At 36.4% G+C, this 26,752-nt stretch overlaps 1 protein-coding gene across 1 annotated transcript in view; it reads right to left on the bottom strand.

Moving 5' to 3' along the window:
- Window positions 1-19,942, bottom strand: part of LOC149781968 (OTU domain-containing protein 3-like) — a 39,667-nt gene extending 19,725 nt beyond the window's left edge. The window contains exons 1-2 of the mRNA XM_089936156.1: window positions 19,266-19,942; window positions 10,172-10,320 (exon numbers count right to left, since the gene is read on the bottom strand). Coding sequence (XP_089792282.1) covers window positions 10,172-10,320; window positions 19,266-19,489 — 373 coding nt within the window. The 5' untranslated portion in view covers window positions 19,490-19,942. The remainder of the gene's footprint in view (window positions 1-10,171; window positions 10,321-19,265) is intronic.
- Between the last annotated feature and the right edge of the window lie 6,810 nt (window positions 19,943-26,752).

Genomic DNA, 26,752 nt, shown 5'->3' with positions numbered 1-26,752 from the left:
TTATTATAATAATTCCCATTTTTTTGGAACTAGTTTTCTTTTTAAACTAGGAAATCACTGAATAAAACACAACTTGTGTATGTCTAGAAGTGTAGTCCCTTTTCATTAAATCAACCCTGAAATAAATGAAATATTTGTCAATTTAGGTCTGCATTCAGTCTCAAAAACAGAACAAGCACTTGAAAGTGATGCCACTTACTGGTAACTTTTTTTAACAATATTACAGTTACTGATAATGAAAGTTAAAGCATGTACATCAGAACTGAAAAATGGCAATATGACACTAGCAACTTGCCTAGTTATGACAGGAACTAAGTGTGGCAATAGCCTAGTTATGACAGGAACTGAAGTGTGGCAAAATGACACTAGTAACTTGCCTAGTTATGACAGGAACTGAAGTGTGGCAATATGACACTAGCAACTTGCCTAGTTCTGACAGGAACTAAGTGTAGCAAAATGACATTAGCAACTTGCCTAGTTATGACAGGAACTGAAACATGGCAATATGACACAAGCAACATGCCTGGTTATGACAGGAATTGAAGCATGGCAAAATGACTCTAGCAACTTCCCTAACTGAAGCATGGCAATTGACACTAGCAGCTTGCCTAGTTACAAATCTCATTCTGATATACTGCAATGGTTTCAGTCACTTTTACATGACAAGTGGAGCAATTATATTTTCAAGATCACTAATTCAAAATGAGGAGTTCCAGGGAAGATGCACATCACTTGATCTTGTTGGCGTGACACTGGCATGTAATTCTAGATTTGCCTGAAGAAGGTAACAGTTACTGAGGTGCCATAGCAGATTTCAAACTCAGCCAACATTCATCATCAACCATTAGCATACAAATCTGCTTACGGTCATTAAAAGCCTTAGAAACAAAATCCCAGCATAAATGGTAAACAAAACCTGTCAGGCTGCATAAAACATGGATAATGCCCATTTTGGCCATTACACCATGAACATGGGTCACATGACTTCAAATAAGACCAGCAGAAACAGCAGACTGTAATTAATTTGAATTGATTTAGTCACAAACAGGTAGAAATATTTCATAAACTCCCATAAAACAATCTATTTTTTTGGTTAATTTGTAAAACTTTACCAAAAATTGGTGAATTTTAAAGCATTCACATTCACTTTCCCAATGAAACAAATGCTTCTATTATCTGTCTAAAGGAATCTTGTTTAGTTCTGCAAAAAACAGTGAGGTAATAAACAATGTTTTGAAGGTACATAACAAGGCACACATGTATGTGATATATTGAAACCACCTGGGAGTTTATTTTTATGATCTTTCAGAGACTGGTAATCTTGAAAATATAGATAATTTGCAACAAAAAGTGAAAAATGTCATAAGATAAGGCTGTTTATTGACAAATATTCCCAATGCAATTATAAAATGAGTATTCAGCTATTACACAGTATTATTACCCAACCCCTTCCATGGTCTTTTCTATGTCTAGATGGGACGGCACCCTCTTCTTTTAACTTTTCAGAAGTCCCCCAGTAACTTGCAGATAGTGCACTCTATGTTTTCTGACCCTCTTTGTAATCAAGGGAGATGTGTGTGTGTGTGTGTGTGTGTGTCTGTGTCTGTTGGTAGGCTTTCATAAATCCCTGTTGATGACGGACATGGCAGACAGTTCAAACATTTCCAGAGCAAATGGACATGAGTCATAGGATGTCCCAGATATCATTATTATAACTTGCCTTTGATTTGTTTATCAATAAAAGTGAAAGTAACAAAGTAAATTTAAAGGCCACAAGGGTTCTCAATAGATGTGTACCCTCAGATTTTGATGCTTGGAATTTAAACCTGACCCACTTCTGATACATGGAAATTCCAACCTGTGCATTTGTATTATGCACATTTATTTGGACCAGCGCATCAGTCTCAATTAACCTTGATTCACCAATGGAATAATTTCCTACTAAGCGCATGCTGTCCCTAACAAATTTATAATAAATGCCAATGACTGATATTCGCTAGTCTACTCTTTACACCATATCAGCCGGGGCCCCGAGTGGCCGAGTGGTCTAAAGCGCTTTCCGTCACGGAACATTGCCATCTCACCTATGTCTGCGTGGGTTCGAGTCTCAGGCTCAGTCAGTGTTGATATGTGAGAAAGCTTGCTGGTAGCTTCTCGTGGGTCGGTGGTTCTTTCCGGGGGTCTTCCCAGGTTCTTCCTCCACCATTAATACTGGCCGCCATGTATAGCCTATCTTGTGCTGAAAAATGGCGTTAAACCCTACAACAACAACAACACCATATCAGCCAATACTATCACAATTATTAGTTAATATAAACTAGGCACAGCTAATAGGCCATTGAAGTCACACATAGGTACACATAGTTTAGATTATCTTTGAAGTTTATAATAGCTTGAGAAGTTATGACTTGAATGGATCAACTTTTAATCAAATAGTTGTTTTGCATTATTGTCCATCAAAGCTTAATCAATTAGACAAAATTGGAAAATATCGCAGCTCATGAAGCCAGTAGTAAAATTAAGTGGACAGACTGTGTTTTATTGGTCATTAATTTCCTTCAGTTTGAGACACATGACAAAATGTGAGTATTTTAGTTAATATATGATTCCATAAGAATTTACCAGATACTATGCTCAGTGATTCATTACATACTTTGGAATTACTCAAGACTGAATAATGCGATGGAGTAATTTTTTTATATTAGATGTATCTGTGAATTTTTTTTTTACTTGACCCCAAGTTCTGACAAAGTTTGTTGTTTAATTGACAAGCTGATCCCAGTTTTGGCACCAAGGGGATTTGACGCAGTCTGACACTGTTTGGGATTGCACAAAACTGAATAACAAGATGGAATAGATCTTTTATATTAGATGTATTTGTGAACTGTAAACTCACAATGACTCACTGAAGTGTGTTTCCTTTTCTGTCTCAGTCTCAGAAATCACCTGCCAGTCATGCATATTAATTAGCAAAAGAAACACATAAACAAAAATCAGTAATGGCCCCGTCTGTCTCACTGTCTGTTTGAATGTTTCTTATAAAATACAGTGAATGTGGTAGGTCGTGGGTTCGATCTTCGGCTGAGTGGTACCAAAGACTTACAAAAATGGTACTAACAGCTGCCTCACTTGGTGCTCAGCATGAAGAGGTTAGTGTAAAGACTGACTGGCCTGGTGTCAGGATAATGTGACTGAGTGGGACATCATGCTACATGTCTGCGGCATGATGCTCCAGTGCTGGACATAACTATAAACTGTCACACTGCAGACATTGTTTTGATATGACTGATTTTTTTTAAAGCTACGTTAAAAATCCAGATCACACACGCACACAAAATACAGTACAAGTGTTTGTCTTTATTGAACACAAGACAATAAATCTGAAATATCAGTCTGCTTCACAAATAATGAACAAACCCAGCTATGAGCTCATGACTATAAAAAATTAATAACTCTGAGATTTCAACTTTAGGTCTCTTACTGTTTTTTCTTGTGATTTGGGGATCAAGGGTAAAATCATTCTTCCATTTTGATATCTATGGGGAACCCAAATCACTGTCATGTTTACAGATTGTTTGTTTTGTTCAATAAATAATGGTGTTGCCAACTAAACTTAATTCAAAGGTAACAAGGTCAGGTTTGCATATTGTTTAATTTCCATGCAAACAACAGGTGTCCCTGACTAAGCCTGTTTACAGTTCATCTGCCTGAAGGCTACAATGCTCACAGTTAACTGGCTAAGTGGGGGCAGAATAGGGTAAATTAATCCTCTAGTTAAGAACAGTGTGGGAAACTTCAGTAAAGATGTTTATCATACAAATTTGTTTATAATTAGTAGGCTTTTATATGCCTAGATAAGATAGTAATAACTATCCGTTTTACTCCATTTAAAATATGAATTGTCAAGTGCAAGCCTTTAGCGCAAAAATGGATGATCAATAACTTTTAGCTGACATTTGCAGACAAGAAATTTGCCTGACATTACCACAACGTAACACGGCAACAGATTTTTCGCATCAATGGATGCTCTGTACCTTGGAATCCTTTGCAATGAGTTTATTACTGCTATTTGCAAGAGCAGTCATTTCAAGGGGACAGAACTAATATGTTCATCACATGACAATGACTTTAAAACTATAGCAGTACAGTGTATATGGATTATGCATGCAACTGTACATGGTAGATTCCAGAATTTAAACATTTTGAATGCATTCACTATATTTACACCTAACATTTATCCTGCAAACATTAGCGGCATACCACAGCTTGGTTATGATAACATGGACACTCTGATTGCTCTATATGGTCAAATAAGAGATTTCTGTTGCTATGGGTTTATTGGTAATGCCATATTTCATTATATAATAGGCTATACATGGCAACCATTATTTTGGGTGGAGAAAGAGTCTGGGAGAACCCTGCAAAGAACCAACAACACACACTAGGTTATGGGCAACCTTTCTCACATTCGTCCTGGCCAAGTGAAAGACTAAATACCCTGCAGATAGAGGTGATGTATCAGTAATACATTAACCCCTGGTGATGAGTTTAAGTGGCTTTGTTGTTGTTGTTGTTGTTGTTGTAGGGTTTAATGCCATTTTTCAGCACAAGATGGGCTATACATGGCAGCTAGTATAATTGGTGGAGGAAGAACCCTGGAAAACCCTGGGAAGAACCACCGACCCATGAGAAGCTACTGGCAGGCTTTCTCACATACCAACGTTAGCAGAGGCTGAGACTCGAACTCATGCAGACGGAGGTGAGATGGCAGTGATCTGTAATGGCGAGCGCTTTAGACCACTCGGCCACTCGGGGTCCCAAGTTTAAGTGGCAGGAGGTAGTAGCCTACTGCAGAGCTCTATAGCATCAAGGGCATGTAAGATACACTAAAGTGGGTGGTATTATAGAAAAGTAGACAGATGTAGCTCTACAATGATACCAATTAATCTGGAATTTCTAGTTGCACTACAAAATACAGGGGGAAAAAAACTCATTTTTTGTACCCGATTTATTTCTACCCAATATTTGCCCGTGGTCAGAATCCAATTTTGTGTTTGGATTTTAGACTTTTTGGTCTCAGATCTAAGGCAAACTGGTATGAACTGCAAACAGACAGGTGAACCTTTGCAAAAAGTAGGATATGATGGGCATTTGGAATAAAGTGTGGTCTCGTTATGAAAATAATGGGTCTGTTAAGCAAAAAAAAAAAAAAAAAAAAAGAACTCAACTTTTACTTTCTGCTCATGCGTGAGCCAAGTAACCAATGAAAAATGATGTTTCTAACACAACTAGGCAGTTTGTTATTGGAAGATCACATGGAAGTTGGTGATTTCGGATGTATTCAGAAATAGCTTTCAAAATGTGCTTCCTACTCGAATTTCAGACGAAAACGAAAAAAAAAATCCAGGGGTTAATGTGGTAATCAGTAAAGGTGAGTGCAAGAGATTGAACCACCAGGAGCCCTTCATACAATTGACAACACTGACACGATCATCAATGCCAGCAAAGAAATGAGTGGGAGATTATCAGGTACATTGTGTAAACAATTATAGAGGATTGTCAGCAGTTAAAGAACTGACAAAAGTAGTTCCAATGAAAGTAGAGAACGTGAATGTGATTTATTTGATAGAAATATCAGTGTTTCCTCCTGTGTCAAGCATGGATATGAGCAAGGTTTTCTGCACCCTAATTTATCAAAACAAATGCAGTACTTAATTTCTATCATGAATTCTTGCACTTTTCTTTCTTCTTATCTGGAGGGAAAGTCACTTCTCACAATTTTTAGGCCCTAACATAAGCCTTGGTCAAGGACTGCTGTACAGCACTGCACCCAGGGCAAATGTCATTTTGCTAGGTGAAGCGAATCACTTGTATACAGCATGAAAATATCCTGCAAATTTAACCTCATTGAGAATAAGTAATCATAAAATGTCCTGCAAATTCAACCTCAATGAGAATAAGTAATCATAAAATGTCCTGCAAATTCAACCTCACTGAGAATAAGTAATCCCAAAATGTCCTGTAAATTCAACCTCATTGAGAATAAGTAATCATAAAATGTCCTGCAAATTCAACCTCACTGAGAATAAGTAATCATAAAATGTCCTGCAAATTCAACCTCACTGAGAATAAGTAATCCCAAAATGTCCTGCAAATTCAACCTCATTGAGAATAAGTAATCATAAAATATCCTGCAAATTCAACCTCACTGAGAATAAGTAATCATAAACTGTCCTGCAAATTCAACCTCACTGAGAATAAGTAATCCCAAAATGTCCTGCAAATTCAACTTCATTGAGAATAAGTAATCATAAAATGTCCTGCAAATTTAACTCATTGATAATAAGGAATCCCAAAATGTCCTGCAAATTCAACCTCATTAAGAATAAGGAATCCCAAAATGTCCTGCAAATTCAACCTCATTGAGAATAAGTAATCATAAAATGTCCTGCAAATTTAACCTCACTGAGAATAAGTAATCATAAAATGTCCTGCAAATTCAACCTCACTGAGAATAAGTAATCCCAAAATGTCCTGCAAATTCAACCTCATTGAGAATAAGTAATCATAAAATGTCCTACAAATTTAACTCACTGATAATAAGGAATCCCAAAATGTCCTGCAAATTCAACCTCATTGAGAGTAAGGAATCCCAAAAAGTCCTGCAAATTGAACTCATTGAGAATAAGGTAATCCCAAAATGTCCTGCAAATTCAACCTCATTGAGAATAAGTAATCCCAAAATGTCCTGCAAATTCAACTTCATTGAGAATAAGTAATCATAAAATGTCCTGCAAATTTAACTCATTGATAATAAGGAATCCCAAAATGTCCTGCAAATTCAACCTCATTAAGAATAAGGAATCCCAAAATGTCCTGCAAATTCAACCTCATTGAGAATAAGTAATCATAAAATATCCTGCAAATTCAACCTCACTGAGAATAAGTAATCATAAACTGTCCTGCAAATTCAACCTCACTGAGAATAAGTAATCATAAAATGTCCTGCAAATTCAACTTCATTGAGAATAAGTAATCATAAAATGTCCTGCAAATTTAACTCATTGATAATAAGGAATCCCAAAATGTCCTGCAAATTCAACCTCACTGAGAATAAGTAATCCCAAAATGTCCTGTAAATTCAACCTCATTGAGAATAAGTAATCATAAAATGTCCTGCAAATTCAACCTCACTGAGAATAAGTAATCATAAAATGTCCTGCAAATTCAACCTCACTGAGAATAAGTAATCCCAAAATGTCCTGCAAATTCAACCTCATTGAGAATAAGTAATCATAAAATATCCTGCAAATTCAACCTCACTGAGAATAAGTAATCATAAACTGTCCTGCAAATTCAACCTCACTGAGAATAAGTAATCCCAAAATGTCCTGCAAATTCAACTTCACTGAGAATAAGTAATCATAAAATGTCCTGCAAATTTAACTCATTGATAATAAGGAATCCCAAAATGTCCTGCAAATTCAACCTCATTCAGAATAAGGAATCCCAAAATGTCCTGCAAATTCAACCTCATTGAGAATAAGTAATCATAAAATGTCCTGCAAATTTAACCTCACTGAGAATAAGTAATCATAAAATGTCCTGCAAATTCAACCTCACTGAGAATAAGTAATCCCAAAATGTCCTGCAAATTCAACCTCATTGAGAATAAGTAATCATAAAATGTCCTACAAATTTAACTCACTGATAATAAGGAATCCCAAAATGTCCTGCAAATTCAACCTCATTGAGAGTAAGGAATCCCAAAAAGTCCTGCAAATTGAACTCATTGAGAATAAGGTAATCCCAAAATGTCCTGCAAATTCAACCTCATTGAGAATAAGTAATCCCAAAATGTCCTGCAAATTCAACTTCATTGAGAATAAGTAATCATAAAATGTCCTGCAAATTTAACTCATTGATAATAAGGAATCCCAAAATGTCCTGCAAATTCAACCTCATTAAGAATAAGGAATCCCAAAATGTCCTGCAAATTCAACCTCATTGAGAATAAGTAATCATAAAATATCCTGCAAATTCAACCTCACTGAGAATAAGTAATCATAAACTGTCCTGCAAATTCAACCTCACTGAGAATAAGTAATCATAAAATGTCCTGCAAATTCAACTTCATTGAGAATAAGTAATCATAAAATGTCCTGCAAATTTAACTCATTGATAATAAGGAATCCCAAAATGTCCTGCAAATTCAACCTCATTAAGAATAAGGAATCCCAAAATGTCCTGCAAATTCAACCTCACTGAGAATAAGTAATCATAAAATGTCCTGCAAATTTAACCTCACTGAGAATAAGTAATCATAAAATGTCCTGCAAATTCAACCTCACTGAGAATAAGTAATCTCTAAATGTCCTGCAAATTCAACCTCATTGAGAATAAGTAATCATAAAATGTCCTGCAAATTCAACCTCAGTGAGAACAAGTAATCATAAAATGTCCTGCAAATTCAACCTCACCGAGAATAAGTAATCCCAAAATGTCCTGCAAATTCAACCTCACTGAGAATAAGTAATCATAAAATGTCCTGCAAATTCAACCTCACTGAGAATAAGTAATCCCAAAATGTCCTGCAAATTCAACCTCATTGAGAATAAGTAATCATAAAATGTCCTGCAAATTTAACTCATTGATAATAAGGAATCCCAAAATGTCCTGCAAATTCAACCTCACTGAGAATAAGGAATCCCAAAATGTCCTGCAAATTTAACCTCACTGAGAATAAGTAATCATAAAATGTCCTGCAAATTCAACCTCACTGAGAATAAGTAATCCCAAAATGTCCTGCAAATTCAACCTCATTGAGAATAAGTAATCATAAAATGTCCTGCAAATTTAACTCATTGATAATAAGGAATCCCAAAATGTCCTGCAAATTCAACCTCACTGAGAATAAGGAATCCCAAAATGTCCTGCAAATTTAACCTCACTGAGAATAAGTAATCATAAAATGTCCTGCAAATTCAACCTCATTCAGAATAAATAATCATAAAATGTCCTGCAAATTCAACCTCACTGAGAATAAGTAATCCCAAAATGTCCTGCAAATTCAACCTCACTGAGAATAAGTAATCATAAAATGTCCTGCAAATTCAACCTCACTGAGAATAAGTAATCCCAAAATGTCCTGCAAATTCAACCTCATTGAGAATAAGTAATCATAAAATGTCCTGCAAATTTAACTCATTGATAATAAGGAATCCCAAAATGTCCTGCAAATTCAACCTCACTGAGAATAAGGAATCCCAAAATGTCCTGCAAATTTAACCTCACTGAGAATAAGTAATCATAAAATGTCCTGCAATTCAACCTCACTGAGAATAAGTAATCATAAAATGTCCTGCAAATTCAACCTCATTCAGAATAAATAATCATAAAATGTCCTGCAAATTCAACCTCACTGAGAATAAGTAATCCCAAAATGTCCTGCAAATTCAACCTCACTGAGAATAAGTAATCCCAAAATGTCCTGCAAATTCAACCTCACTAAGAATAAGTAATCCCAAAATGTCCAACAAACTAAATCCACTGAGAAAAAGTAATCCCAAAATGTCCTGCCAAGGATTCACATTTAATAACAGAATTTGTGTCATATTATGAAACAAAGGACTTTCTTTTAAAATACTTCCAAGGTGCCAAGGTATAAAATATTTTTTTGCAATATTCAACAAAACACCAGCAATATCTTTTAATTTTATTTGTTGTTAGCTGAAATTTGAATCTAGATTAGTTTCCTATCCATAGATACTTACAGCACAAATGAATTAAAGACTTTTTTCTTCTTCTCAAAACAGTCTGGTCTTAAAGCATTAAATTCTACTCATTTATGATTTCCATGTTTTTTTGTTGGTGTTGAAAATCAAACTGACATTTTGTATTAGGCTATCCTTCCTAAGTTGTCACCATTCAAGCACATCTATGAAACTGTAATAATGACATGATCACAATTGTCTTGTTTCTTGTCTTTTTCTTATCATTAAATCTGACCATGATCCCCCACTCATATGCAAATGTTCCTCAAATTTACATCCCACCACCCCATCTCTGTTCCTCTAAAACAATTCACAATATAACCTGAAGTGTTGGGATTGTTGTGTCAGTTGATGTCTCAAGTTTGAGTCCACCAGCAGTACTGTACTTGTATACTTACTATGCCTCTCAAAGGTAACAGACTCCTCAAGGAATGGTTCAAAGTCAGATCTATGTTCCATCATGTATCTGACTACATCTTGCCGGTGCTTGTAATGGTCCCTCACATGCCCGTCCATCTGGTCCCCTAGCGCACGAAATAAGCAGTTCCTGAAATACATGTATAATGATACTGAACAAACAAAAAAATAATACATGGAAAATCCTCATATTTTTAATTATATATTCTTCCTACCCATGACTCCCCCACCCCCCATCTAACCACATTAACCTTAACCTATGGGTTATAACCCAGAGCCTCTTACACAGAATGTGTCCTCATGCTATGATTTCATGCTCAAAGTTTGGTAAAAAAAATGCAAATAATTATCACTCTAACTGCAATTTTTATATATTCGACCTTTGCCCCTCTCCCTCTGACAGCAGAGGAAGAGGCCCCAACACTGTATCCCTTGCATGGATGGTTATCGCAAGAGAAACCTATCTACAAAGTTTGGTCAATTTCCACCAGCAGTTTAGGAATAACTGACAGTCATACAGATGGATGGACTGAGGGTATCAAAATGTCTCCAAAACATAAAAATGATAGTCACATAAAACTTACTTGAAAAGTCGTAAATATGGTAACAATTACAGTGATTATGATCCCTTGAAAAGTTAACCCTCTCTAATTTATAATAAAACTTTCAATATTGTAAAATTCTCTTCATCTCCAATGTGTTTGCAAAAGCAGTGGACATAGTGTTAGCATTTCTGTTTACCCAACCATCTTTCCGTTCGTTTCTATATCGATCTGTCCATCCAACCATCCACCACTTTCATTTCCACTCCATAACTCAGATGTCAGTTATGAATAAGGGCTGAAACTTAAATTTATTTGAGTTTTCCCCTACTCACCAGTGTGAAATATCATACTGGCATGAATCTATCTACCTGTCAATCATTGTTTTAAATAATCACTACCTGAATGAAAATATGAGGCAGATTACACCTGTACAATAGATGGAATCCAGTTTTTTTTCTTCATGTGTAATCATTTTTACAGGCATAAATGGGCAGTAGATGGAAGATTCTGATAATTCTTCCTATTGATAGAGACATAAATTAAAGCTTTTCTATCTGAATAAGGGGATAAATATGAAAATATGGATGTCGGTTCAAAATTCCACCTGTAATAATAAGTCCGAATAACACCCATCTTATCACTGGTGGAATTTTTCAACTCTAAAAAGTTTCAGAGGATGCGTAATTTGGATTTGGAGAATGAACATTGGTTTAATATTGGACTTTGAACAACTATTGATGCATTACATTGGACTTTGAACAACTATTGATGCATTACATTGGACTTTGAACATCTATTGATGCATTACATTGGACTTTGAACAACTATTGATGCATTACATTGGACTTGAACAACTATTGATGCATTACATTGGACTTGAACAACTATTGATGCATTACATTGGACTTTGAACATCTATTGATGCATTACATTGGACTTTGAACATCTATTGATGCATTACATTGGACTTTGAACAACTATTGATGCATTACATTGGACTTGAACAACTATTGATGCATTACATTGGACTTTGAACAACTATTGATGCATTACATTGGACTTGAACAACTATTGATGCATTACATTGGACTTTGAACAACTATTGATGCATTACATTGGACTTGAACAACTATTGATGCATTACATTGGACTTTGAACAACTATTGATGCATTACATTGGACTTTGAACAACTATTGATGCATTGCATTGGACTTGAAAAACAGAGATGTACTATTCAACAGTCAAGTTTGTTTCTATAATTTTCCAATGAATAAAGTCAAAAAGATTAAATTTTACAAAAATTTCAAAAATGGGCTCATTTTATATCCTTTTGAAGTGGCTCATCTCACATTGATTACAGTTGAACACTGTTCCTGAACTCACTGGAATCAAGGTGAAACAACTTATATGGTAATATTATAAATAATAATGCCCATAACAATAAAGGTTAGTTTGTACTTATATTTCAGACAGTCACAAGGAATATTATTTATATTCACAAGCAACCACAACAATGTAAATTTTAGAATTTTACAAGACCAAAAGAAATTTAACCTGAAGCCTGTCAAATCATTAAAATGTATTACATTACAACTATTCAAATGCACTGAAGCCAATCTAACACTGTCTGTTGGGTAAGGGTCGAGAAATTAGTAGGGCTGCCAAGTAAATCATAACAATAGAACGTGACAGATTTAATTTGCTTATTCACGAACAGTAAAGAAAAAATGTTGATTGATCTGTACTTATTTCCTAAGTTATACCAACCGGTTGATAATTTCCATCTAGCATTACAGTAACAAAAGCACTGTTAATGATACTAACAAAAAGATAAATTATTTAAACTTGTGGTACAGGTGGGAAAGGGATTCCTAAAACGTATCAACCCTTCTTCTTTACCCACATGTCCCATAGTAACCCACCATGCTTAATTTACAAACTTCAGTCATGCTAAACTGACTTTGATAATTTTGCAATTATTCCAAGTCCCAGAATGCACTGCTATTATGCTGCAAGAACATACTGTAATCATGCTAAAATTGTAAACACATGGATGACATGGAAGATTTAAGCATTTGTGTTGCAGTTATGCTGTAAAAAATTAATCATATAAATCTCAAAGTAACAAATTAGTCTGTTTTACTTTGTCCTATTAGAAAGATGCTACAACTAGAAAGTTATTTTAAATGTTTTTCATAAAATTGGCTTAAATTCTGTTTGGTACAAATAACTAGCATTTATAAAACAAAAGTAGACTTGTGTTTGTAAACAACCTATCTCTACTTTAAAACTAACAAATCATGTCTTTCTAGTGCTATACCCCTACAGAAATATATCTTCAGACAGCTGCATGACCAAAAATATCAAAGTCCTATCTTTGATATCCCTAGATATACTGGTGAAATATTCTGCAGTTTCTTGGCGATCTCTCGTGATTTTTCAATCCTTTTTTTTCTCTTCATCTTTCCTGACCTGATGGATATGTCAGAGCTTGCTGACTTTAGCATGCATGAAACAATATACATGTATGCTGGAATTTCTTGCATTTTGTACCTTTTCTTACTGTTTCCTTCTAAAGTGTTTAAATTATGTAATGTCCATATATTAATAAATCATGTAGGTATGTAAATCAAAAATAAAAACAAAAATTTATTTAAACAGCAGGTGTGTTATTATGAAATAAACAAAGAACATGGATAGACTAAAACACAAGAAAATGAGTTTGGTAATTACATATCACTAATTAAGTATCAAGTACCCGTATGCATTTTACTCCTATTCTGAATACTTTAAATGAAACATGTAGATTATCTTTCAATTTTGTTATGCTTAATAGTATTACCACATTTAAACTGCATTTTGAATAATATTAATAATAATACTTCATTATCCACAGATTACAGAAAAGTAAATGCATCTTCTTTTATTTCATCTGTTATATATTTTCATCCAATACCAATACTTAAATAATATTTTACCAATTACAAGAAGAAAGGAAAAAGAAAATTTTTGAGACAAAAATCCATTCTTCTGAATCCTTTATTTTGCATCTTATTATCAGACATACTATACCTATTCCTGTTGTTGTTACTCTGTGCTATCATTGTAATTATTATTGTTATTACCTGCTTCCTGAAGAAAAAAACCTGGCCATTTTTGCATACTGAATAAAACATAAAAACTGTATATATCCTGAAATAGCTGTTTTCTTTGACAGACACACTCATCCCATTATGCCAGCATTTTATTAATTAAAATATCTATCATTCTATTAAAATTAATAGCTAAAATCAAATGGGTAGCAATGTACAGTTTTATATTTTGCATTGGGTTAGATTTGTAAAGAAAAAGAAATTTCTCTGGTTTTTCTCACTGATTATTATAGCTATTCAAAACAGACTGTATATCTTAGGTACTGCTTTAAAAAAAAAAACAATTTTCAACTTTCTTTAGCTTGCTGTAAGATTGTTGTTATTTTTGTAGGGTTTAATGGCATTTTTCAGCACAAGATAAGCTATACATGGCGGCCAGTATTAATGGTGGAGGAAGAACCCGGGAAAACTGTCGGAAAGAACCACCAACCCACAAGAAGCTACTGGCAAGCTTTCTCACATACCAACATTGGCTGATGTTGTTGTTGTTGTTGTTGTTGTTGTTGTGGGGTTTAACGCCATTTTTCAGCACACGATAGGCCATATATGGCGGCCAGTATTAATGGTGGAGGAAGAACCCGGGAAAACCCCGGAAAGAACCACCGACCCATGAGAAGCTACTGGCATGCTTTCTCACATATCTACATTGGCTGAATCTGCCAACATTGGCTGAATCGGGACACGAACACACACAGACAGAGGTGAGATGGCAGTGATCCATAACGGAGAGCGCTTTAGACCACTCAGGGCCCTGTCTGTAAGATTGATGAGTGTAATTTGTGTTATAGAGTATATAGTTTGGCCTTAATTCCAAATCTTTTCATGTGTACCAATAGCAAAATCTGCAAACTCTCCCTGGTCATTAACAGCAAACTGTAACAAGATAGAGCCCATGACTTTTTTAAATACATTTTATATATTTTGTAACTGATTCATTGCACTTTCCAAAGCAGGCATAGTACATGTATAGACTGACAAAATTTGTTTTCCTTAATTTAATAACTGCTAAAGAAAGATTAAATTAGACTAATTCAGGTTGATTTTTCAAGCATATGTGAGCAGTCATTTTGGTCTGCCATCTGCAGTACATAATGAATTTAGCTGAAACAGTGGGCAAGCAGCAATTTCACATGCTACACATAATATTTGTCAAAATGTAAGTACGTCACAATGAAATTAGACAATTGATTCCTTAAGATCTTTAAATAGAATGAATGCTAATTCTGGGGAAACAAGAAAAGAAAAAAATCAGAAGAATGCATAAATACATACATGACCTCAGAACTTTCTGTAGCGGAAGTTCACTGCAATGAAGGCAGTTGTATAATCTGATGCCTGAGAAGAAAAAGTCCTACGAAAAACAGAAACCTGTTTGATAAGCTAGCATGTAATTTACTGCTGTTGATAACTGACAACACTGCATTGAAAACTTTGTTAAAAATGCCTGGACTCCTATTTCAAGAGAGATGTTGATCCCTACCAGCTGTGGAGCTCAAAATTTTAAGTCTAAGTAAATTCTTCATCTTTCCAATTAATATTGCTGCAAGAGATCTTTGTTTCAGATTAGAAGATGTCTATTTTCTGACAAAGGATACAATTTTCATTGTTTTCCAGTAGGTTAAAGTGTATGGACACTTAAGTAGAACCAAACGCTTGGCCTGTTAGCCTTTTGAAACCGGAATGTTCAGTTTTCTCATTTTGTTAATGTTCACATCTCTTCCAATAACTGTAGTTGTGGTGGAGTTGGATAGAAGTGCTGATGTACTCCCGTAGACAGTTTCGCTTCACTTCTGATTAAATAAGTGTTAGAAACTGATGGCTGAATGGATATCCAGGTCTGATTGGTTTTATTACTATTTTAACTCATCAGAGGGAATTGATTTGATTTATTCATTTGTTCACTTTGTCCTATCAGTGAGAGGGTTATATACACCTTTGTTGCAGGTGCAGTGTGTATTGCTACATCATGTAACATGTTATGTCATGTGACATTTGTATTGAGACCAATTATTGCAACATCCAGGTTTCGAATGATACCACTGTATTGCAGCTGGGATTGAGCTTAATTGGTGGGCAAAACATAATTATAGAAAATTATGTACTGTACGGCAATGGTATCAAGAGGTCTCACAAGGGTTTTAAAACTAGGAGTCCAGGACTCCTAACTTGGTACAAATTAGGAGTCTCACCAGCAGATGTTGCAGTCCCCTCCCAGAAACATGATGAAGTGGCTAAATGTCCATTATAATGCCTAGAATAAACAGACACAAAACTTTTTAAGTTTTAGTTATTTGTACTCATTTATTATTCTATAAAAAGACTATGTATTAAAATTGATATCATGTACAAATATCATATTCTTTAACTACACTATAGTTCACTTTTGTCTATGTCGCATTTCACAAAATTTTCTCATGCTTAGCTTTGGACTGTATTCCTCCACACTAGGTCCCTCTTCTTTGACTCACATCATTTGTGTTAAGGCCTCATGTTTTATTCTTGACCTTCCTTGGTCTTGATTTTGTTCTGCACACTGAAGCCTCTCTTGCATGCCATGGATGTCACTGGTGACACCAACACAATCACAGCTTGGACTGCAAAGTCTGGAAATCTCTGTACCCTTGAAGCTGAGTTGTACAGGCTTCTGGCGGTGTACAGTTCAATGATTTTATGACTGCCTAGCAAGTAGGTGGTCTCAAGTTGTCTCATGCTTAGAAAATGTGGAACTTTGCAGATTAGAAGAACCAGTAGTTGCCATTGAGTTTAATTTTCCACATTCTTTACACCACTGGCATATAACTCTTGTTTGTCAATCAGAATGAATTTTGTAAATCCAAGAAAAGTTTTTATTCCAAACACTAAGCCAGGCATCACACACTTTCTTACATTTGGCTACTGTCCCATCTGAACTATCAGTTCTAGCAACTTTAGCAGAGTTCTAAATCTCATTAAAATATTCATCAGTTTTCCGTTTCACCATAAAATACTTATCCAAATTTGCAAGCAGCATTTTGTCCAAGTCTTGACATGCCTTGATTTCAAGGTCGCATGCAATATTTATATGGCTACAATCAGAAACAAACATAATAACAGGGTTTGCACCGGGCTTCGCCAATGTCACAAATTGCGCCTTTTCCCCCTAATTAGCGACAAAATATACCATCTGGAGATATTTTTCGTGGCAATATTTTTGGCTGATAAAAACTGTATATACAGTCTTGACTTTGGAATGAAGAAATTCAAAGGCACCATGACAGGTCCCTCACAAACTTGGATAAAAAATGCAATGGAATCTATTGTTACACAAACAAATCATTTTTTCATATTGACAAACCACCCCAACAATGCATTGTTATATCATAATCCACTAACGCTGGTATCTGGCCATGGTAATGTATGCTGTAATATAACCAAAATAGCCATGCAACTGACTAACTACAATCGACCACCACTGAACGTTAGAATGGGAAATGACTACAATCGACCAGAAGACAGCAATTTAATAAAAAAAACTGAAACAGAAAAAAACAGTTTTCCTGCAACTTCAAAGAAAACTGATTACCTTTGAAGCACTGATATATACCAAGCAAATAAAGAAAAATTTGTTTCAATGTTCTACAATTATCTGATGTTGCCGCAGCAATAACAAACGGATATTTGTTTGGTCCTTCAAAATGAACCTTTAGCAGCACCTTCAATAACACATGCACCTTTATCAAAGCAAGCCAATGATCTTTGATCAAAGGAAGTCGGCAATAAATAAATAAAATCATTGTTTCATTTTTCATAGTGATAAGAACATATTTATTGTGCGGTGAAACTTTCCTGTTTTGCAACAAAAAAGTGCATATGTAGGACTCCTGCGTGGATGATGTTCTGCATCCCAGATAAATATTTGAGTCCAAACATGCGTAATTAAGCATTTCCGAGATCTCAGGGTATCTATTTTATTATTAGAGTAGGTAGTACGTTGTTCAATATCAACACTTTCGATTTTTATCAATAGGCTCTCATATGTCAGCATATCTTTGACAGTATCAGCTGGAGTGTAAGCTTTAATGGCATGTCGCTATGATTGATGTCATCGTCATCTTCACAGGTCATCATGTCATCCCTCTATTGAGACTATTTATTAAAAAAATTTATTTGTATAGCCTGGATACTAATTTCATAGTCTGGTCAGTCTTCATGCAATTTTAACTTTCTTTTAGCATGGTTTAAAGTTAGTTCCAAAATGTTTTTGTTTTAGTAAATAAATTTACTTAAGAAATGGTTTCCAGAAATAATTTTCAATTTCTTCAGTCTTGTAACTTTGTGGTTTTCAAATGGACACAATTTAAATGAAAAAATTAACCATGTGAAAAGATTCCAGAGTCATATTTTCTGTTCCATGTCTTTGGTTATTTAATGCATATCTCTCTCCTTCTCAAAGTTATTTTCTTCTTCATTTTTATCAACTATTACCAGGGTGATGTTAGGATTTTGAAGCAACAGTATATAACCCCAACACCATCCTACTGCTCATTCACTTATAGTGTAGCAAATTTATGCCTGTTAGTTTTCTGAATTATGCCCATCAATGTGGAAAGTTATGCACAGTAGTTATAATTATCATCCCTATCAAAGTAGAAAGTTACACATGGCAGTTTTCAGAATTATGCTCATCAATGTGCAAAGCTATTCAAGGCAGTTTTAGACACACCTGGCATTGTGGAAAATTACACTTGGAAGTTTTCAGAATTACAACTGTTTTTAAACAGAAATTAAAGAGAATTACACTCGCTAAACTTCAAACATATATTTCTGGTGTCTTTCATTTACATATTTTGCTTTCCCCCCATTTTTCCACCTAGCTTACACATGATTTTTCCACCTGATTTTATAAGGAGAAGACAAAATGATGTCTAGAAATTGTGTCACCTCCTTTGCTGGTGGAGAATTTTGTACAGGCATGTTCAGAACTATCAGTATTGCCAAAATCATTGAAGCAGCAATATTGTATGTTTCAGAATATTGCTTTTACACTTTATACATACAAGACAAGTGTTCCTAAGTTTTCTGCACATGTATTATTACATCATTTGATTTCTAATCCCAGGGCTGCTGGATCCATATCCATTGGGACCAGCACCTGGTTCCCATTTCTTCTTCATGTCATATTAGTATAGCCTATACTGTCTTTAAAGTGATGTTATCAAAACAAAAAAAAAATAAAATAAACATATCTGAACATCAGAATAACCATTAGTTTTGCTTGCTCTGGTTCCTCTTGTTTACTCAGGTACAGCGGATATATTGTGATTTAAAATGGAATGCAACTGAAAAGTGCCTGTTTTGGCAGCTTTAACCCAAAAGACCAATAACACTAGCAACCTACCCATCTCCTGGTATGTCCCTTAACTCCAACCCCATCTTCTTCAGCTGCAGGCTAAACTGAGGACAATTTTCATCTTCGGATAGATAAGAGCTGATCGTTTTCTCATGTCTGTAAGCTTCTCTAATGGCCCTCTCTTCTCGCTTTCTGGTGACAGTATCTTGCCGGAACCCAGCTGGGAGCAGCAGTTGTTGCCTCCCGATTTTTTGAATTCCTCTAGCCGACATTGGAATCCCAAGCACTATAAAATCCTGTTTTTCGCAATACAATACCAGTAATTAAATGTGGATCCGGTTAGTTATTTACAGATTACACCGCCACATCTAACCGAATATTACCATGTGGCTCGTTCGAAACCCGGTTTATTTACTTATTCCTTAATATGGAAAATGAAAACACTCGGGGCGTTTTCCCGGTAGGCCTACTGCAGTTGACTTGTTTATAATCATTCACGCAGAACGTTCCACAGGCACAGGACAAAAACCTGTTCTGCAACGTGCGTTATAATGGTTGTCTATGTAAAAAAAATAATATAAGAAGTGGTATATTTGACATTTTAAGAACTTAATTGTGAACTGTTCCAATATTCATTTGATTTCCAACCAACTAATTATAAGTTGCGCAATTCTGATCTGCAAAACTTAATTGACCAACATTACGAAATTAAATGTCAATCACATAAAACCGGAAATGGGTATCAGTGAAACTAAAACTGCTATTCCAAAACTAAGAGAAGCCATAACGCGGACATGGTACGATTATGCATACACTTTTAGGAAACCGCTCGACATATTTTAAACATTTTCTGATGTGTTTTGAATCTAAATTATGTTCTTATTCTTTAAAAAAAATCCCATATTAATTATCCAATTTGATCTATTTTGATTAACAATTCTCTATTTCAAGATATATATATATATATATATATATATATATATATATATATATATATATATATATATATATATATATATATATATATATATATATATATATATATATATATATATATAATATTTCTTACAACTCCAAATTGCCTCGCAACTTAGGCTCACCAAACCTATAATAATATTGATTTTAAACCGTGGAGGGGTGTGCTCAGAGTGAGCAATGCACCTGAATATGGAAATCTACATACACAACAAATATTCGTAAAAGTTTAATTCTTCTATATGCATACCATGCCACTTAAACATAATGGATATGAGAAAAGAATACATATGCATAAGGTTTCATTAATGATTTCTACCTTATAGTTGCGCATAATATATTTCCAATCTGATTAAAAAAAGGTCTCAACTATATATATATATATATATATATATATATATATATATATATATATATATATATATATATATATATATATATATATATATATATATATATATATATTGAGGACTTTGTATAGCGCCTAATCTTTAGAAGCTCTAAACGCTTTACAACATTAGACAACACATATAAGATAAAAAACATAAAATGATATGATTACAAAAACAAACACCATGAAATTAGAGAACATAAAAAAACATGCTGAGAATATTTAAGGTAGGAAACATTATTAGGTCTTTAAGTTTGTTCTCGCAGTCGAAATAAGTGAGTTTTGAGAGCCCTCTTGTATGTGGTCACTGTGCCTTTGTGTCTAAGTTCAGTAGGCAATTCATTCCACGTTGCTGGACCCTGGTATGCAAAAGAACGCTGTCCATATGACTTTGTTTTCGTACTTGGAATAATGAGTATACGATTGTCAAAAGAGGAACGTAAGTATCTTGCTGGTATGTACACATGGGTGAGGTCGGATAGGTATGTTGGACTAGAGTCCGACAGTGAAATGTAGCACAGAGAACAAATTTTGTGTTTGATTCTGGATCGAATGGATAGCCAGTGTAGGGTACAGAGCAGCGGGGAGGTGTGCTCTGATCATGGTACTTTAAGTATGATCCGAGCAGCTGTGTTTTGAACTTTTTTGAAGTTTCTGGAGCAGATATTGAGATGAACCAGACATAATTGAGTTACAATAGTCCAGTCTTGAAAGTACTAATGAACACACAAGTGTTTTAATGGTATCAACTGAAAGATATTTGTGAATTGAGCTGATGCGTCTCAGCTCAAGACATGCAGCCTTGGATATGTTCATGATATGTTGGTACAATATGAGAGTATTGTCCAGAGTAACACCTAGGTTTCATGCTGATTGTGTGAATTTAATGTTGGTGTTGCTGATATTTATTGTTTGAGGTAAAGGATGTGAATGAGAAAGTCTTTGTGTTGTGATCACAATGGCCTCAAGTTTATCATCATTCATCTGTAACTTGTTACATGTTATCCATGATTTCACATCAGAAATGCACCTCTCTACACCTTGGATGGTAGCATCAACTTCAGTTGCTAGATTTGTATATTTGGCTGTCATCAGCGTACAATTCGTGAGACACTGGATGATGATCTATGACACTTGAGAGTGACTGAGTGTACAGAATGAAGAGAACAGGTCCAAGAACAGACCCTGTGGAACACCATAACATAGATCAACTGGGCTGGAGTGTCATCCATTTGCAGATACAATGTTTGTCCTGTTGACCATGTAGGATTTGAACCACAGTAAGGTTTTATCAGGGTCACAACTTTCGGGTTGTCGTGTCTACAATTTACCACGTTCTGTTACATGATTTTGTGGTACATAATAATGCTAACAGTAGCCAAATAAAAGTATCTGTAATCAAATTCTAAAAAATGAGACATACAGCAAAAACGAAAAATGTATACATCCCGTGGTATATCACTGATCCAGCGTTCTTGTTGGCATCCGTTAGTCTCGAGAGATGACGGAAGTGCGCCCATGAGAGATTCCCCGGTTGTTGGTTGTGCAGCCTCTGCTGTCGCTATAGAGCCCAACATGAGTGTGGCATTCCTTGCTGCACTTTAAGGTTGAGTCTGGTGTGGGTTGGAGCTGCTTCTTTTTTTTCTGAGATCTCTTCTCATCAGCTAGCAAGCGTAACTTGTCCTCGCTGGTTTTCAGGCCACTGATTAGAGCATGTCGCCAGCTGCACCTGTCTAGAGCAAGTTCTTCCCAGGTGTTGACATCGATGTCAAGGGCTTTCATGTCGCGTTTGCAGACATCCTTGAAGCGGAGATTTGGCCGTCCTATGTACCTTTTGCCAGAGGCAAATTTCGAATAAAGAAGGTCTTTGGTCATCCATCATGATCCAGGCATCTGATGCGACGTTGGTGGAGGAGTGTGACCATGCTGAGAATCTTGGCACGTTCATACACCTCGCTGGTTGTTACTCGATCGCTCCAGTCGATCCAGGGTATGCGTGGGGAGCATCAGACGTGAAAGGTGTTCAGTCTTTTATTTTGTGAGGCGTACAGAGCCTGGTTTCACTGGCGTACTGGAGAGTGGTTACAACGCAGGCACGGTACACGCAGATCTTAGTGTTCAGAGTCAGCATGTTGTTGTTCCACACTTTTTGCGACAACCTGGATAGAGTTGTTAATGCCTTTCCAATCTGCTTGTTGCTCTCAGCATCGAACGAGAGGTTGTTGGTGAAGGTAGATCCGATGTATGTGAACTGACTTACTACCTCAAGCAAAGACATTTCTTAACTGATGAGTGATCCCTTCTCATAGCAGGAAATCGAAGACGATTATAGGAAACTCATTTCATAAGAATACTGTAATTTTAAAAACAATCACTATGCAGGAATTACTGAGCTGGTGTTAGTGGACTAAACAGCACACGAAGAATATGCGATTGGCTGCCACCCGATATGAAGTACATGGAATCTTAGTGCGGACTTAAGACAAAACACGAAGTTAATTTTACAATTTGTATAATCCCTATTAGCAGCTGTTTGTAAGTACAACCATATAAGTGAGATGTAGATACAAAGCATGTAGACAAGACAAAAATATTAGACATTACATTTTAAAACCGTAAAATGCATACACCTAAGCATATACATAGAATTATTCTTAATTTAGCTTTAACAATTCTTAGATTTTTTGCCATCTCACATATTTTAAATTTTATAGACAGTAACGGTGCCGCAATCAGATTTTTGAACCATTTGCCATGAGATTTCTTAGTCTTATACAAAAGCCAATGGATTTAAGACGGAGAACGCTTCCTACTAACTACAAGAACTTAACGAACGTACAACTTGAAGGATATGAATCAACCTGAGGTACACCGTGAACGATCTGACTCAGCCTAAGGAACAACTTGGAGGATCTCAATAACTTTGAGGTACAACTTGATGGATCTAAACCAGATTAAGGTACAACTTGATGGATCTAATCAGAATAAGTAACAACTTGATGGATCTAAATCAGATTAAGGTACAACTTGATGGAACAGAATCAGATAAAGGTACAACTTGAACCTGAATCAGATTAAGGAACAACTTGATGGATCTAAACCAGATTAAGGTACAACTTGATGGATCTAAATCAGATCAAGCTAGAACTTAATGGCTCTAAATCAGATTAAGGTACAACTTGATGGATCTAAATCAGATCAAGGTACAACTTGAACCTGAATCAGATCAAGGTACAACTTCATGGAACTAAATCAGATTAAGCTAGAACTTGATGGATCTGAATCGGATTAAGGTACAAATTAATAGATCTAAATCAGATCAAGCTAGAACTTAATGGATCTAAATCAGATTAAGGTACAACGTGATTGATCTAATCAGATTAAGGTACAGCATGATGAATCTGAATCAACAACTTTGACTAATACGCAACAAAGCATTCCTTGCTTGATATAAAGCGGCATATTACTTCCATTACTTATTATGAAATATGCTTCAACATCTTTCAAGACGTAAGACAATATAGGCAAGACAGAATTTCGCTTTTTGCTTTTGTATTTCTTGCCTTTTCGATACATAAAGTTTTAACCAGCTATTTGGGCGCTTGAAAGAACAAGTAATCAACAGATGAACAGCATACGCTATTAACAGTAAACAGCAAAATTGTACACATTCTAAACATATCAAATTATATACACAGTAAACATATCAATATCAGTTGACATCCGTTAGTCTCGAGAGACGTCCCGGTTGGTGGTTGTGCATCGTCTGCTGTGGCTAAGTAGTCCAATGCGGGAGTGGCAGTCCCTGCCGCACTTGCTGCACTTGAAGGTTGCGTCAGGTGTTGGTTGGAGCTGCTTTTTCTCTTCTGCGATCATCTTTCATCAGTTAGCAAGCGTTGCTTGTCCTCTCCGGCTTTCAGACCAGTGATCAGAGCATGTCGCCAGCTTGATCTGTCTAGAGCGAGCTCTTCCCAGGTGTTGACATTGATATCAAGGGCTTTCATGTCGTGCTTACAGACATCCTTGAAGCGGAGATGTGGCCGTCCGATCGACTTTTTGCCAGAGGCAAGTTCCGAATAAAGAATGTCTTTGGGGATCCGTCCGTCATCCATCCGACGTACATGGCCCAGCCATCTAATGCGGCGTTGGCGGAGGAGTGTGATCATGCTGGGAATCTTGGCACACTCAAGCACCTCGTTGTTTGTTACTCGATCGCTCCAGGTGATCCCGAGTATGCGTCGGAGGCATCACATGTGAAAGGCGCTCAGTCTTTTCTCTTGTGAAGCGTACAGAGTCCAGGTTTCACTGGCGTACATGAGACTGCTTAGCACGCATGCACGGTACATGGTGATCTTAGTGTTCATGGTCAGCATACTGTTGTTCCACACTCTATGCGACAACCTGGAGAGATTTGTTGATGCCTTTCCAATCTGCTTGTTGCTCTCAGCATCGAACGAGAGGTTGTTGGTGAAGGGAGATCCGATGTATGTGAACTGACTTAATACCTCAAGTTCGTAGATGTTGATGATGATGCTTGTGGTATCCGCGTCCTAAGCCATCACGTTTGTTTTCTTATAGGCTGATGGTCAACCAAAACTCATCGCATGCCTTATCAAAGCGGTCCATCAGGTGTTGTAGCTCAGCTTATGTGTGAGTGGCTAGAGCAGCATCGTATGCGAAGAGCATGTCCCTGATTGTTGATTCACGCACTGAGGATATCGAAGGGATCACATCAGATAGACTGTGTACAGAACAGCCACACGGATCTTTGGTAAGAAGCAGTCAACGAACAACGACTGGTTTGAAACTAACTCTGCCACACTCACGCCAGCCATAGAAGAGCGTCGCAGTGCTCACCTGGAATGCAAGCGATCCCCGCTGCCAGAGGAAACTACAGGTATACATGTCTACCAGAAGCAAGGTGCAGAGGTTAGCACGCTAGTGCACCAATGAATACTGGCTTCAGCTCTGTAAGATCGTTCAGTCAGCAGCATATATCGGAAACCTCAGAGGCATGTATGGCGGCATAAAGAAAGCAATGGGTCCCACGAAGAAAGTGACATCACCACAGAAGTCTTCCGCAGGATATACCATCTACGACAAGGACAAGCAGATGGAGTACTACTCTGAACTGTACTCCCGGAAAAACCACGTGACCAACGATGCCCTCAACACTATTGAAAACCTCCCTCTCATGACCGAACTGGTCGCAAAACCTACTGTGGCAGAACTCAAGAAGGCCTTAGAGAAACTGTCCTTCGGTAAAGCCAAAGTGAAGGATGTCATCGCAGCAGAAGCAATCAAGTGCGGCTGCAACGTGCTGCTCACACATCTGCACGACCTCCACTGTCAGTGCTGGGATAAGGGTGCAGTGCCTCAGGACATGAGAGACACTAACATTGTAATCCTGTACAAGAACAAAGGCGACAGAAGTGATTGAAACAACTACAGGTGCATATTCTTTCTCAGCATCGTGGGTAAAGTCTTCGCACGCGTCATCCTGAACAGACTGCAGATGGTTGCTGACAGAGTGTATCCAGAGGCGCAGGGCGGGTTCCGCGCAGAGAGGTCCACAATCTACATAATCTTCTCCGTCAGGCAACTGCAGGAGAAATACAGAGTACAACACAGGCCCCTCTTCCTGGCCTTTATAGACCAAGGCGTATGATCTGGTCAGCAGAGACGGACTCTTTACAATATTGGCGAAGATTGGATGCTCTCCAAAGCTGCTAAGCATGACACAGTTATTTCACACAGACATAAAAGGCACAGTGAAGTACGAAGGCTCAACGTCCGACCCCTTCGATACAACGCACTACTATTGTGTGTGTGCAGAGAGAGAGAGAGAGAGAGAGAGGGAACATATGTTAGTATGTACGCTGTATGAATGAAATACCACGAGATGTATCAATTTTTCATTCAAAGGAAACGAGGTTGGCCAAGTTTCCTTTTAATGATAAATTTATGCAGCGAGTGGTATATCATTGTTACAGCGTACAAACTATAAGTATATACTATTTATATCACATACATATACACATATTTGCCCTTTAAACGGAGTTAAGATATTTTCCGGGCAAATGTGAATTGACCGAGTGAATGAACTCTTCATATCCCCGCAAGTGTATCAAATTGTAGTTCTATCCCGTTTCTTGTTATTAACACTCAC

This window comes from Sinohyriopsis cumingii, chromosome 15 (genome assembly GCF_028554795.1).
Source record: "Sinohyriopsis cumingii isolate HCF-2022 chromosome 15, ASM2855479v2, whole genome shotgun sequence".
Taxonomy (NCBI): Eukaryota; Metazoa; Mollusca; class Bivalvia; order Unionida; family Unionidae; genus Sinohyriopsis; species Sinohyriopsis cumingii.
This window is presented reverse-complemented; position numbering and strand designations above follow the sequence as displayed.